We start from the raw sequence: 16,301 nt of genomic DNA, 5'->3' as shown, positions 1-16,301 counted from the left end.
AGACAACTGACCCACAGAGACAGGCACCCAGGCAAATCCCTCAGGCTAACACGGAAATATTTTTATCACTCAGCCCTTATTTTGTAATCTACTACTAAGCCTTTGTGCATCAGAGAAAGGGATAACCTTATTAGGACTGACCCCTCAAATTCTTAAGAAATACTGGCTTCCTGAGATCTCTGCATGCCCTTCAGGTTTCTGAGGCAATACAACAAATAGCCTGTGATGCCAACCCAGGCCCAAAAGTAGCTAGAAATTCAGATAAATAAGTAATATAGCTACTGACTTGCTCTTTATGTTGGATTTATTCTGCAGGCTTTTAAGCAATTGCTGGATTAAAAAAAATTTACTTACTCTTGTAAAGTTGTCATTATTTAAAAGTATATCTAACTGAGATTTGGTAAAGCTCCACAGCTTGTCTTTGCCAAAATTTGCAAACAGCCCAGAGATTGGGGGTGGGGGGTTAGAAGTGTGTTTATGACAAAAATGACAAGTGCATCTTTTCGAAGAAAAGAGTAATCACAATATTCAATATAGGTAAACAACTAATATGTTCTTAAGTTTTATTTTACTATCATCTCCAATATAAATGAAGGTAAATAGGAAGGAAAGCAGAGGAAGGGGAGAGGAAAAACAAAAGCAAAAAAACGCAAAACCCCAAAGCTTTTAAAGTACCAAAAAAACCCAAGACAGTTAAGTTTTTTGTAATTGGCTGTCCCGAAGCAAAGTGAAGGATAAGGGTGGGGTGGGAAGGTGATGGCAGAGGTACTCATAGAACATGCAGGAGTTAGCACCCTGGAATTACTGTCTGGGAGCTCTCTCTCCATTTAAACTTTGGACTCAATGGGTCACAGTTAAGTGCTCTGCCCAAAGTCATATAGCAAATTGACAAGTACTAGAAATAGAATCTAGAATGCTTCACTGTGCCAGGCAATTTCCAGATTGCATGTTCAAAATAAGGGATATTAAGAAAAGCAGTATACATTGAAACTGCAAGACATGATTTCTCTTCAGTTAGAAGGAAAACAAGCTATTTAGACACAGCATGGAGAAGACTGAAGATGGCAGAGTGATTAAAAGAACCCCTCCTAAAAAGGATTTAAACTGAAGGCAAACTCTACAACATGGCAATCTTCAGTAACATGAAAAACAGTCTGATTTTAAATGTGGATGGTGACTGGGTAGGAGGTCTTCTAATAACCACAAAGTGCTGGCAAGTAACAGAAACTTAATAACACCCTTTCTGAGAGCCTGCTCTGAAGGCTGGGTAAGTTCCCAGGAAACCATTTAACAAACATATGTAGAAGCCTGGCCAAAAGATGCTACATTAGCATACCAGATAATCAAATGAAAGGTATTTGGTATTAAGTTTCCTACTATAAAGTTAACAGGGATTTAATTTGTGCCTGACTATTTTAGGGACTGATCAACTGTTAGCAGTCTGCAGTGTCTACAACTTTAACTCCCCAAAGGCAATCACGTGAATTCTGCAGGCCAGATCCTAGTCCCTTTTTTCCTCCCTTTGAGAGAATTATATTCTGAATTTTATAATCTCTTGCTTTCCTTTCTCCTCTAACCTTATTTTAGAATCCATAAACAATACAATTTAACTTTTTATGTTTCTGAACATGAAATACATGGAATAGGACTGTTGGGGGTAATCTACAAAGTCCTCTTTAACCTTCACTACATGTTTTGGAGTACTGAGAGCAGCTTTAAGTTGCTCCTTTTCACAATGCTCTTTCAAAAATGCTACTAGAGCATTCCTGTATCCAGCTCTTGGTACAGAGTAGCACAATAGTTTCTCAAGTTTAGCATAAATACCTAAACGTAGAATTGTTGGGGCATATTGTCTGTTCACGTTTAATTTTACTTGATAATACCAAATTATTTTTCCAAGTTGCTACACCTATTTACATTCCCTCCAAGCAGAACTCTGAATTCTGGTTAACCCAAGGAATCTTCATCAAACTCTGTTTGGTAGGAAGAGCCTCAGAACAAAGCTAGATTGGTAAATCTCATCTTTGGTTTTGTTTTTAACCATGTAAAGATTTCTTCAAAGAGGAAACACAAAGGATATCTACTTACCAAGCAAAGGTACTTTATTTTGCAGCAGCTCACAGTAGCTTGTGGTGAGAATTCCAATGGGATTACTTGGTACAAACCTTCCTTCTTTTACCAAACGTTCACACGTTCGCATTAAAGTCCCTGAGAACTGAGATGGGTCAACTCCATAGTCTCTCCATCCTCCTACACCATCTGCAACCCCTAAAATAAATTACATTTAAAGAATATTGTCACCAACTTCTCAGGAACTGTTGCTCCATCTCCTCCTAACAGTTAATTTTACTACATGCTAGGGCATGCTTATTCCAAATTCAGAATAAAGTGCTCAAGTTTAATGTTTTTATATATCAATACTCCTAAATCACATTCTCTGCTTAGAATTTGGTGTTTCATATATTGATGAATAAACTTTTCAGTTACCACAGGGTGGCAATACCTACCTGCCAGGAGTTCAATTTCAGCAGGATTATGATATTTGAGTTATTAGTACTGTTGATTTTATAAGAACGAAACTGATTTTTAAAAATTCTGATGCTAGTGATAATACAAATGAATCAGAGCTGGCAATCAGGAATATCAAAAGCAGGGCTCAGGTGTAGCTCAGTGGCAGAGCATGTGCTTATTAGCATGTGCAAGGTCCTGGGTTCAATCAATCTTTAGCATCAAAGACAAAAAACAACAAACAATGATTTAAAAAACACGCCAACAGGAGGAAACTTTTAACATCAGACACTGGTCAATAACTGTGAAATAAAGAACAAAACAAAAAACAAATTCTATGCCCTTTCTTCCTCCTTCAGAGACACCACTGTGCTGTCCAACATGACAGCCATTACCACATGTGCCCATGAAACAAGATCCACTTAAAATGATCTTGTCCACACTGAAATGTGCTGCTGAAAACTTAGGATAAAAAATAAGAGTGAAATTCCTCATTAATTTTATGTTGATTACATATGAAATAATACTTTGGATATAATGCACTAATTTATTATTAAAATTTCATAATTTTTAGTTGACGTAAATATGAGGACATTTAAAATTACATATGTAGTTCACATTATATTTCTATTGGACAGCACTAGTGCCGAGATTTCCATAGGTCCACAGAGCTACTAATGAGTTCTGAGTCTGCTTAAAGGTCCTTAATCAAGAGGAAAAAAATGTTCAAGAAAAATCAATAAAACATCAAAGTTGGTATCATATAATCTCTTCTTCAACCCCTTGCAAAACACTAAGCTAGTTATTCTTTTCAATATTAAAATCGATTCTTGCCTACTAAATTCAAAGGAACTGAGAGAATATGTCAAACATACATATTATTAAGGCTTTAAGTGTTTTTTTCCTATAAAATCTGTAAGAAATGACTAATAACAGTTATTTTGGAAATAAGGAAGTGAAAGAAATCAATGAACAAAAGGAGACTATCTGCCTTTATTTCATAGCATTGTATTGTTTGAATTTTATTTTTACTATGAGCACTTATGATTTTATTTTATCTTATTTTTGGGGGTACTGGGGATTGAACTCAGGCACTCAACCACTGAGCCACATCCCCAGTCCTATTTTGTATTTTATTTATAGACAGGGTCTCACTGAGTTGCTTATTGCCTTGCCATTGCTGAGGCTGGCTTTGAACTCACGATCTTCCTGCTTCAGTTTCCTAAGCCATTGGGATTACAGGTGTGTGTCACTCTGCCCAGTTATGATTTTATTTTTAAAAATTAAAAAATAAGAATAAAAGAATTAGAATTTTCTTGTGCTCTACTACTATGTTACACCCTCAGCAGGAATTTAAAACATTTTTAAGACTTTGTGAGCACAAAATTCCTTAAACATATAAACATTTTTTGTACGTGCAACTTTCATATGCATCTTTAAAGAGGGCATTTGCTATGAAACTGGTTTAACATGAACACAAAGCTATTTTTTCTAGTGATAGCAGTTATCAAACAAAAATGGAACACATCCTGAAAAAGAGGAACCACAACTGGAAGACCAAAAATAGGGAGGCTAAGAACTTATTACCAACCTTCCCCACTTTATGTGGCTAACCAGTAAGCAAAATTTCACCTTGGGGGAATTCCAAACTAGCTGATTAAATGACATAAAGCTTGGGATTTGTTTCAAATAACTCTATGGGGGAGTGGGTGATGGAGGAGTAGATGAGACAAGTCCAGTCATGAATGGAACATTGTTGAAGTTGGATGAGAGATACACTCATCTCTCTACTTTTTACCACAATATGAAATTTAAATAATAATGATAATAGTTGTTTTTTTTTTTTTTTTTTTTTTTTTTTAAAGCTCTTTCTGACCGCTTGTGGAGTAAGAGCACAAGCAGGAGGGACCCTAAGCAATCAGTTTCCATCTGACTCCCAGGTTCTGTGAAAGGTTTGCAGACATTTGGCATCCACAAAACGTACAGTTGACTGCGGGACTAGAGGTAAGGGAAAGAAAAGCATCAGGATAACTAGAAATCTACATTACCAAGAAAAAGTATTGTATTTTACTTTGTTTTTCAAGCAGTTGTGGGGAGACTTGGGTTAACTAGTATGAAAATTTAAGGTAGTTTACTAGAAAGTTCTTTTGAGGAATTCTTATTTTACTGGGGTTAAGATTTCACCACAATTTAAAATGCAACAATTTATGTTAAAACAAGGATTCATCTGATGAATCACTCATTCTTTTCTAACTACTGCCTGCTCAAGGGCAGAATTTCTTCTTAGTCTCTAGTTCAACAGTTACAATTAACTTTAAATACAATTTAATTTCATCTACAAATGCCCTTCACAGATAACCATTAAAATCTGAGATAGCATTTAGAGTCCATCCTGGCACTCACTAAATAATCTGTCAGCAGGTTGAGTCTGACCCGACACAGCCCTTCAACATTAATCAGATTTCTCCCAGAATAGAGCACAACCTTTCAGGCACCTGTTTGCTTTTTACACAGGCAAAGGATCCCAGGCAAAACGCCACTGGTTAAATCTCTTTAGAACAGACACTCAAAAAGCATATAAACTTTCCAAAAAAGATATGGAGGGTGGGGAGCTTAGTATACATCTGCAATTTACTTACAAAGAACAAGTTATATAACTGGAAGAGTCATATTCAGGATCAGAATCTGGCAAAAGCCAGAATAACCTACAGCACACATATATTTGAAACCTAGTTTCATCCATATTTGGCAGTTATTTCTATCCAGAAATTAACATGTCCTTTGTTGCATAAGCAAAAGTTCTAGTCCACAAAGAGCAAGAACACTTTTTAAACAATAGAAATGATCAGATGTAAAGGAAATTTCATTCACAATACACTTCAAAGGCAACAAAAAATAATTTGAGGGGCTGGGGTTGTGGCTCAGTGGTAGAGCACTTGCCTAGCATGTGTGAGGCACTGGGTTTGGTTCTCTGCACCACATAGAAATAAAGTGAATAAAATAAAGGTCTATCAAAATCTTTAAAAATTAAAATAAATAAATAAATAACTTGATAGATTGCTTAAGATCCCAAAATGTCAGCACAGCACCTGTCCAACAGCAAAAGAATATCACTAAGAGCAAACAGAGGCTGTGCTAAGGAAACGAGAGACCCAGCTTGCCTGAGCTGCTCCCCTCCTAGTGGGGAGCCTGACTACTCACACAGGAACCAAACTAATGGCTCCCACAAATGGTGTCATGGACGGTCAATAACCAGTGGTGAGTGCCAACAGGACACCATGAGAATGGAGTAAGCCTTCCGAGAAGTAGCATTCAGTAGGCCCTGGAGGGTAGATCAGATTTCCACAGACAGGGAGGGTAACGAGAGGGAAAGAATGGCAGGCAACTAGGTGTGGTTGGGGTGTGGGTAAGCCAGTAGGCATTGAAAAATGCAGGGCAGGGGCTGATGTTGGAGAGAGCCCAGAATGCTAGTCCAAAAACTTCAGATTTTATGCTATAGACCTGTACAGTCGAATAGGGAGCCACTAGTTATTTGAGAGTGAAGTACGTCTGGTGTGAACTGAGATAAAATAAAATACACTCTGGATTCCAAAAACTTAGTACCAAAAACAAAAAATTGGACAGTATCTTAGTAACAGTTTCATATATGTTAAGTATAAAATAAATTATTAAAATTTACTGCATTGGTTTCATGTTACTTTTAAAAGATAGCTTCTAGGACATTTAAGATAACCTATATAGTTTGTGGTACATTCCTACTGTAGACAATAGAAACTCATCAAGGTTTCTGGCTAGGAATGATATAAACCAATTTATATTTCAGAAAAATAATCTTCGCAGCAGATATAAAGGATAGGTTGGGAGAGGGGAGAGGTTTAAACATGAGGTATCAACTGTAAGATTTTGGGGTTAAAGGTAATCAGAAAAGCAGAATAGACAATCACTGGAAATAAAAAGGAAAGAATAAATTTAAAAAGACACCTGTTCAATATGACTTATATCAACAGGTTTCTGGATTTGGGGAAGCTGGAAAAGTATTGGTTAGATTTGGAAATGCCTTTAGAAAATGGTCTAGGGTATATTAAGTTCCAGGGGCCAGCAGGGCATTTTTGTGGAAGTGTTCTATATGACGTCAGGAACTTCTGAGTCTGCAACTGGCAAAGCAGGACAGGGCCACATCTCTGGATCTGAGAAATGGCACCATAGTGGTGGATGAAATGCTCAGGGAGGACAGAGAGTAATGAATGTTGGGTGCACACATGTGCTTGTGCTGATTTTATCTTAGGAATGAGAATTCCTGATCAAACAGATCACTTGTGAAATTTATCTTGCTCTAAGCATCAAATTATAATTGTAGATATGATAACTGTTTAAGGAATAGCCAAGTATTCAATTTGTCTTAATAATATAATCTTTACAAAGGTAGAGAAACTGAAAAGGTGGGCTGATTAATAACTAAAAAGGCCCTGAAGGCCAAAATAAAGAGTTTGCAATGAATGTAGAAACTACTTCCTTTAATTCACTGTAATCATCTTATGTCTCCATTAATAACATTCTGTGAGCACACATCTAGCTTAAGTGTTTCCTTTGACCCAAAATCCAATTACAACTATTATTAGATTAAGATAATGGTTACATATCCAAAATAGCTGAGCACAAGGCTAAGAAGAGAATTAAGGTGCAGAAAATTTCTTTAGTTCTATCATTTAAGTGGAAATGTCAGTTTTTTTTTGATAGGAAATGATCAACTAGCAAATACTTGTGATATTTATGAGTTTTTTATAGAGAATGTGATTAAGTGTGTCATAGACCGTTTTTTAAAAGTGAAGAGTTAAGACAGGAAAAAGATTAACTCTGGTATGTTTCCTATCATTTAAATGCATCTTTTTGAGAATAAAATTCTAAGCAACAACAAATTTTTATTTTTCTAATTATCATGTTATTTTTTTTGCCACAGTCATAACCATATAAAAACCAAGTTTTAGGGCTGGGGTGTAGCTCTAGCAGAGTGCAAGCCTAGTATGCACAAGTCACTGGGTTGGATCCCCAGCACCACAAACCAACCAACCAATCAACTAAAGTTTTGCCGTACTTAAAAAATCACTTAGCTTTTTATTAATTTCATAGATTTACTTAACATCTTTGTTCTAGGAAAATAGGTTGAAGGAAAAAAAGGTTGGTAAATAAACTCAAATCACTGAATTTTTTAAAAAAATTTTTTTTGTAGTTGTAGATGGACAGCATGCCTTTATTTTGTTTACTTTTATGTGGTGCTGAGGATTGAACCCAGTGCCTCACACATGCTGGGTAAGCACTCTGCCACTGAGCTACAGCCCCAACCCAAATCCCTGAATGTTTAAAATCCCAGTTACACATGGCCACTGACCTATGTAGCTGCAAAAGGTTCACCTTGGGAAAGACTTCTGAACTAAGCCACTGTTAGCACTGTCCTCCATAACCAGCCGTCACTGTGATGCTGCCGTTCTCTTGAGCCCTGTCTACTATACTCATCTCTAGATGAACATGCAATAACTTACAAAACATTTCCTAAAAGTGATGCTCAAAGAACACTAAAATTCAATTTTAATATAAATGTCAATGAAGAAAGCATGGCAATATTATTTTATCCAAAAATATATTTAGCAAAGACTCTAGCAGAATTTAAAATATTAAGTAGCATCTGAAGTAGTACTTCTATTCCTTGCATGGAGCCTCATACTCCAAAGAAACAAGTTGGTTCTATAGGGATTGTTTTTCTGTCAGTAAAATACATCTTATCTGTAAGAGTGAGTATTTGATAGTGAACTGAAACTCCACAGGAGAAATTGAGGGAGGATCTGGCTAGATCACGAGTTTAGCAGTAGAAATAGCAGGAATCACTCTGCAGCAAGGTTCCATTTACTGAGAAACTAGTTACATACCAAAACTCTTCTTCCAATACTACCATCCAGTGTTCTCAGAACAAGTCTTATTTGTCTAAAGGGATCACAATATGAAGCACTATCAACTGGAGAAAAAAAGACACCTGGGGATAAATTCAATTTTCTATCAAGCGGAATATATCACCTTTATATTAACATTTCTTAAGCCTCAACTATTGGGGTATTTAAGAACACTCCTCTGTGATTCAGAACTGTAAAATGTATCTGCAAATGATTATCCCAAAGGAAACAAAAAGCAGGATACTAAAAAAATATATTCAATAGTCAAGTTAGTCAGAAGTACAAAGTGCTTTGAGACTATTAGTCTTTTAGTTCTCTAGAGATGAAATAATATAGATTATTCTGTTGTCTGTTTTAGCAAACAAGCCATGTGTTTATCCCAAAGCAAGCACACTGCATTAATCACAATGAGACCTGCATCTTTTGATTCTCTAGAGACTGAGCCTATGTCAAGATTTCTAGATCTCTAAGCAGAACAATTAACTCAAATGAAGTTGAAAGAATGGAAAGGGAGAGAGGCTCAACCCTATAATGTGTTAAAATGGAACCTATAAGAGCAAAACTAAAGAAATGGAACTGCCCAGGACCACTGATGAAAAATAACACATCAAAGTGGGAACAAATGGTCTATTTTATGGTTTAGAATTCCAAACAAAAGAGCTAACTATTCTTTACTAGTTAGTAAATATGAAATTATTTAATAATTAATCAAATTAGACACATATGTCTATTATCCAGAATAGTTCATTAACTTGAGAAAATAATTTCTAGACTGTTCTGAGCAGTTGCTTTGTCTTAAAAAGCAGTGAAAAGTGCTTAGGAAACAGGGGCAAAGAAACTTCAAATCAATTTAAAGAAGTTCTTCCTCCAACTTTACCTCTTCTCTTTAAATACCACAGCCTTAATGTGGAATTATCTATTCTGATTCAACTGTGGTCCGGGGAACTTATAACTTACAGACTTGGCACATATCACTGGCCTTCCCTCCACTGTAGAGTTGAAGGTTAAGTCACTGTAAAGGTCACTTCATTCCTGGCCCGCAACAATATCTTCCTCACACACTAAATGCTGTTGGCGGTGCTTTCTGGATAGGAGTAAATAACAAACAAATCATCTAGGAAGGGGGCAGGGTGTCATGTTGGATTATAAAGAGTACAAGCAGATAGACATGGTTACCCTACATACATGTATGATTACACTACTGGTGTGACTCAGCACCACATACAGCCAGGGGAATGTGAAGTTATGCTCCATTTGTGTACAATGTGTCAAAATGCATTCCACTGTCATATATAACTACTTAGAACAACAAAAAAGAGTATAGCAGGGCAACACATGTGCTACTAAATTAAGGGGCTCCATTAAAGCTGTGGCTTCTGTTAGTTTTTAGGTATTAGGAAATGTTATACAAAACCAAATAGTTTAACATTAAAGGAAGTAACAATTAATGGCTAGATATCTGATTTATGCCTACTTATACTGGCCCTTTAGGCTGAGAGAAAAGTTCTCCTCTTTATAATTTACAAGATTAGATCTAGAAGTCTGGTCCTTAAGATTAACCTAATATTAGTGACAATTAAGCTGTATAACCTTTTTATTTTTTAAGAAGAGGTCTGCTGTCACCCAGGGTCACCCCAAATCCCCTAGGCTCAAGTTATCCTCCTGTCTCAGCCTCTGGAGGAACTGGGACTACAGGTGTGCAGAACCACATCCAACCTCTAAACTGTACATCCTTGACCTAACCCCAAAGAGGCTACTATTCACCCTGTTTTCTTCACCCATCTTTAAAAATAAGGGCTTTGGGGGTTGGGGATATAGCTCAGTTGGTAGAGTGCTTGCTTGACTCACATGCAAAAGGCCCTGGGTTCAATCCCCAGAACCAAAAAAATAATAATTAATAATAAAAAAATAAAAAAAAAAAATAAGGGCCTTGACTGAAATACCACATTCTAAGAAAGGAGATCAAGAGTCACATGTAGCCCTGACACAAGTTATCCTGCACCCCCCACCTCCTTTTAAAAAGAACCTCATTCCTTTGATTAAGCCTGCCAAGTGGAGAAGTATCTCTTACTTTCTAAAGAGTAATCATGTTTTTACTCTAGATGTCAATTAAGTAATAATCTTTAAGTGGTAGGACAATGAATTTCTTTTTTTTTCTTTTTATGTCCCACACTTTCCAATTTTTCACAATGAGTATGTTATTTTTAGGGGAGGGATAACAAAAACTATATAAATTCAGTTAAATCTACATTCTATATTTACATTCAATATTAAAGTCATTCAACACATTGTGTTGAACATTTGCTACGTGTAAGACACTGTAGTGAAAGAGATAAAGGGGTTTACATGTAATAAGGGTTCTGTTCATGGCAACAAAAAATCAAAGGGTTATGATTGTGGTGGGGAAGTTTGCAGAGATTTAAGATCAATAACTATAGTAAAACAAAATAAATATGAACCAAGAAAAACAAAAGCAAGGAGAATCATATCAAGTTGAAGAAACTAGAAAAGACTCATGGAAAAGCAAGGGTTTGAAATGAGCCCTGAAGGATGAAAATGTGAGTTGTGGAGGATGTTGAAGAGGGAGGCATTTTGAGTATTTTCCTATGATTTCAACTAGTAAGAATAAAGCACAAGTCAAAAAGGTTAGGTGAGAGTTCTAAACAGAGAAACCTGGCCTCCAGGTAAATGCCTATTAAATCCATGCCAGAAACCTCTTGCCATTAATCAGTCAAACAGTGCAGCACAGGAGTTAAGGCATTTGGGAGGTCCCTTGGAAGGAAAGGCAGGCCTGAGGCCACCAAAGTCAACAAGGCTTCAAGAGGTTTTTATTTGTCTTAATTACGGGGCTTTCCTCCACTGTTAGCTTAGGTACAGCTCATAACTAAATAGTATTCAGACTCAGCAAAAAACACCTTGGTAAAAGAAAGTTTGAAGATCGCTTCTGACTTGAAAGGCAGTGTACACATAGGTCAAGGGCATAGGCTCTGGAGACAGACCTGAACTCAAGCTCCAGCTCCAGCTCCAGCTCCAGGGCTAGGATGAGGTACACACGAGGGTGTTCTTGGACAACTCTATGAGTTTCAGTATCTTCACTTGAAAAAAAGAATCTTATCATCCTTCACAGGGCTGGTGTGAGGAACAGCATAATGTGTTCCAAGTGTCTGCCACAATGCTCAGCTCAGCAGACATTCTGTAAATGAGAGTTATGCCTATCAGCGAGGAAGTCCAACTAGCAGCACATAGACTAAGCTAGCCTGTAGCAATCAGAAAAAAGAAGTCTTTGACCCATGTCTGTAGGCTGCCAGTTCTACAAACACTGGTCTGTGGTCACAACCAAAAGACAATGCCACTCACAGATAATGTATAAAAGATGAGTGGTCCATTCAGTTTTTCCAGTCACACATTCACCACTATTCAATATTCCATTAAACATTCAAAAGTAACATTTTTCAAGTTCTAAAGAATAAACATGCATGGGGGGGGGGGGACAGGAAAAAAGATTCACCTGCACTTTGAAGAGACAAGGTTTTCCTTCCAGAAGTGACACTGAAGTAATCTCATTTACCAAACAGCTCTTCAATGCATGCCACCTACTGTGTGTCAGGACTCAAACTTATAAAGTCCTCATTTAAAAAAGGAAATCTTAGCAGGGTGTGGTGGTGCACACCTGTAATCCCAGAGGCTCAGAAGGCTGAGGCATGAGGATCATGAATTCAAAGCCAGCCTCAGCAACTTAACGAGGTCCTAAGCAACCAAGAGACCCTGTATCTATAAAAAGGGCTGGAGCTGTGTCTCAGTAGTTAAGCACCCCTGGGTTTAATCCCTGGTACAAAAAAAAAAAAAAAGGGAAAATTTAAAATAACTAGTAAAGCGATATAAAGTGAACTATTTTCTTTTGTCATAACAATAAGCCCAGTGCCTTGAATGATTGTTTCATCCCTAGCAGTTCTCAACCCCTCAACCCCTGCCACACCAAGAAATGATGTGTGGAGCCCCAGACCCAGCCTTCTAGAGTAAGCCCAGTGTGGATCTGGGTGTTCGGGAACAGGTGACTCTAGTGAGTTTCACTGCCTCAGCACTCAGAACTCAATCCAGGTTAGATGTATTCAAGCACTCCACAAAACTAATGATTCTACCTCTTCCATCAAACCTGTCTTCTATTCCCAAACTTGAAACTTCCTCTTGCATTTCCTGGGTTAATGACAGCCCAACCACCCACATTTCCAGGACAGAAACTTTAAGGAATCTGCCAGGTGCAAACCAACTTCAATCTCTCTTTCCCTTTCATCTTTTATGTCCTATTACCACTAAGTCCTGTTGATTCACTTTGCAATACGTCTGGAGACCAATGACTTTCCACTGACCAACCAAAACCCTTTCTAGCTCAGACTATTTCAGTAGCTTCCTAACTATCTTTGCTTCTGTTCTCCTGTTACAGCTTCTATACCAACTTATCTTTTTACAATGTTGCTATGTCCATGTTGCTATATCCATGTTACTCCTCTAAACACCTGGCCTGTACAGCTATCCCTATTTGCTTGTATGTATTTAAAACACTCAAAAGAAACATAAGAAAGTAGTCATACTGGTTCTAAAAGCAATTGTCAACAGCCTTCCCCATCCCAACTTCAGCAGCCAAAATGACAGTTGCAGTTCGACACTCAGAGTCTCAATCTGAGACAACCTGGAGAGTCTCACCGTTCTTCTCCTCATTTACCTCAGTTTACAAAAAGCCCATCTCTCCAGACCCGACTCTGTGCTCCACACACCTAATGTGTATTCTTTCATTCTGTCCTGTCCATCTACTTGCCTTCCCCAAAAGACTATGTAACTTGAGGATTGAAATCTGTTTTGTTCATCTTGGTCCTTCCACAGTACCTGTCAAAGACTAACAGGAAGCAACCACATGAGATTCAGCTGACTGTACAGGAAAGTTAGAATACCCACACTTTGTTATATGAATACCAATGCACTGGTACACAAACTGTCACCCAAAAACTCCAGAGAGAAGGAATTCAGCATCAAATTCTGGAGTTGCACAAGGTAGTTTGCCCTGGGTGGGAGTTCAGTGCAAGATGTTCCACACATGCACTATGAAAAGAGAAGGCTCTCCCACAGAACACTGAAGAGAGGTCTGGCCGATAACCCCACTGTCAACTTTCTGTGCTACTGAATGGAACAAGGGCATTAGCCAAATTACTTCTCTATGTTTTAGTTTCCTATTATGTGAAATGAGGGGCAAGAGAACAAATTCTCTCTTGAATTTCTTTGTTTCTTAGGTCTAGATTTTGGGACTCTAAATCACACTGTGTGAAAAAGAAGCCTGTTTTAGAAACTCCTGATAAAATAAAGGTTAACAAATACAACTATACATTTTATACATTATATTTATTGCATGAACTAGTTTTGAAGCAAAGGCTTCATTTTGAACTTTCCAATTTATCCCTTGCCCTTATTATGTACACTGCAACAGGTACATCTTTTCAGAGAAATTTTGATAATGACTCATAGAGCCCCACGACTTTTACTTCAATGATAAAACCTGACTGAAGTGTTGAAAAAGTTTATTTCCTTTAAGCCGCAAAAAGTCAAGTCAACCATTTTTCAATTTGAAATCTTGATAAAAGAATAAGATAGTTATGGATTGGTATTAATTGACTTCACTGAATTCAAATGATCTGTAAATAAATGAATATGTATGTATAGAATGTATTTACAAACACACCCTATCATTCAAAGACCTTTGATTGTTCAGTGGACTCAGTATACATTAACAAGAAAAACAATGATAAGATCAAAGTGGCAGCTCAAGAACCAAGAGAAATGGTTTTAAAAAACAATGAATGTGGGCTGGGGTAGTGGCAGTGCATGTGACTCAGTGGCAGAGCGCTTGCCTAGCACCAGTGAGGCACTGGGTTCGATCCTCAGCACCACATTATAAAAAAAATAGACAAATAAAGTTATTAAAAAAAAAAAAGAGTGAAAACAAGTACTTTATAAAACAAACAAGGCATGTTTAGATTTTCTGTTTAGATTTTCTCACTTCACAGAAATCACTGATGACAGTATTACTAATTAGTGGTCAATCTAAAGGTCCTAAAACAGTTTTCCAGCTGTTATGGAAATAGCTCAAACCTGTTTTCTTGTCCAACACTGCTATTCAAAGGATGAAGTTAACACTGAAGCACTTTGTTTGCTTCTTTCAGAGCAGCCAATATTTTGCATCAACCTCAGCACAAGTCAAAAAACTAGCAACTCAAAAAAACTTGCTAGATGACAGTATCCTTGAAAGATCAAAATGTACAGTCACAGCAGTTCAAAAGGAGATAAATTCTCTTCCTTTTCAAAGTAGTCTGTTAATGAGTAAAAGAAAAATCAGTGCAAAAATGTGGAAGAATTGGCCTGAGTAAAAACAGTACTGGGTCCTTCAACAGAAAGCACTCTTTGTAGGAAGTCACTTTTGTAGTCCCTGGCAAAGTTTTTGCAGTCATTTAGTAGTCCTTGGGATTCATACCAACAATTCAATCAATTCTAGAACTGTTCACCAAGAACCAACTATTCACCTCAAAGTAACTATTTAAGAACCTGGAAAATTTATACAAGTTAAATGTGACAAATTCAAGATGAAAAATAAGTTTACTAAAGAGAGCAACTGAAAAAGCATAAAATAGTCTAAGCTTTATGGAGGGGAATATTTACATCAAAGGCTTCACAAATGCTCATGGCCTTTGACCCAAACTCCTCTTCAAGGAATTTACCCTAAGGAAGTATTCAGATTTAAAGAAATAGTCAGCCTGATGTTATTTATAACAGAAAATTGAAAACAATCTAAACAACTAAAAATAGAGGACTGATTTAATAAATTATAGACTATACAAGGAGGATAAAATGATCCAGTTATGCTTATCAGCATAGAGATGTGGTCAACTTACATTTAAAAAAGCACTACAGGGCAGAATACACATTAACCCAATCTTGTTTAATAGTGTGCAGACATACAATTACATACACAAAAGTTGGAAGGAGTCACACTGACTATAGCTGAGTTATGAGTTATAGATGTTTTATATGGTACTTTCCTGAACAGGTGTTACTTTTATAAGCACAAAAAAGAACCGTTTATTTAAAAGCACTACACACACAAGCAAGAGACCAGGTTCAAGTCCAAACTATGATACTAGTTGTACCAATCTTACTGACCAGTCAACTTCACAGATGAGGAAACATGCAGATTAAACAAAGATAGGAACAGTTACTTCAAAGAGTTATAAAGATGTAAAAAGGTACAAGATAAAATCTAAAGCACCATATAATGTATAGATAAGATGGTAGACTTGTGTTTTGAGATACAATAGCTGGCTTAGAAGAAACAGAGTGAAATACTTTCACTCTTTAACCCCTCTCCTCTATCCACCCCAGAATCCTGTTTGGGATCTCATTCAAAAGTACTCAACATCTCTTATCTTTTTAAAAATTTTAAACTGAATTTAAAGAGTTGTGCCAAATGCCAACTCAAGTTTAAATGTTCATTATCAGCCTAATACCCTCTGTAGGAGGTTGTGTTTTTGCAAAAAGTCTGAATTTATGCTGTGATTTTGTGAAACATTTAACAAGAGGAAACAAATGTTTTTAGATTTCAGGGAAAGAGAAAATTTAACAACATGCAAATAAGACAGATCCATAAATTTTACTACTAATAACAAAAAATGGTCTAGGACACCACTTCATAAAAAAAGACCAAAAGGTATCAACTAATTTTGAAAGGTAAATTCACAAGGCACACTATTTTCAACTGACAAAAGTTAAATTTCATTATAAATAAAATACTGACAACTTACTTTTCCAAAG

At 36.8% G+C, this 16,301-nt stretch overlaps 1 protein-coding gene across 1 annotated transcript in view; it reads right to left on the bottom strand.

The window, feature by feature from the left end:
* Pptc7 (protein phosphatase targeting COQ7) overlaps window positions 1–16,301 on the bottom strand; it is a 37,073-nt gene that overhangs the window by 13,373 nt on the left and 7,399 nt on the right. The window contains exon 2 of the mRNA XM_047560917.1: window positions 2,089–2,268. Coding sequence (XP_047416873.1) covers window positions 2,089–2,268 — 180 coding nt within the window. The remainder of the gene's footprint in view (window positions 1–2,088; window positions 2,269–16,301) is intronic.

The sequence above is a fragment of the Sciurus carolinensis genome, chromosome 8 (assembly GCF_902686445.1).
Source record: "Sciurus carolinensis chromosome 8, mSciCar1.2, whole genome shotgun sequence".
Classification (NCBI taxonomy): Eukaryota; Metazoa; Chordata; class Mammalia; order Rodentia; family Sciuridae; genus Sciurus; species Sciurus carolinensis.
This window is presented reverse-complemented; position numbering and strand designations above follow the sequence as displayed.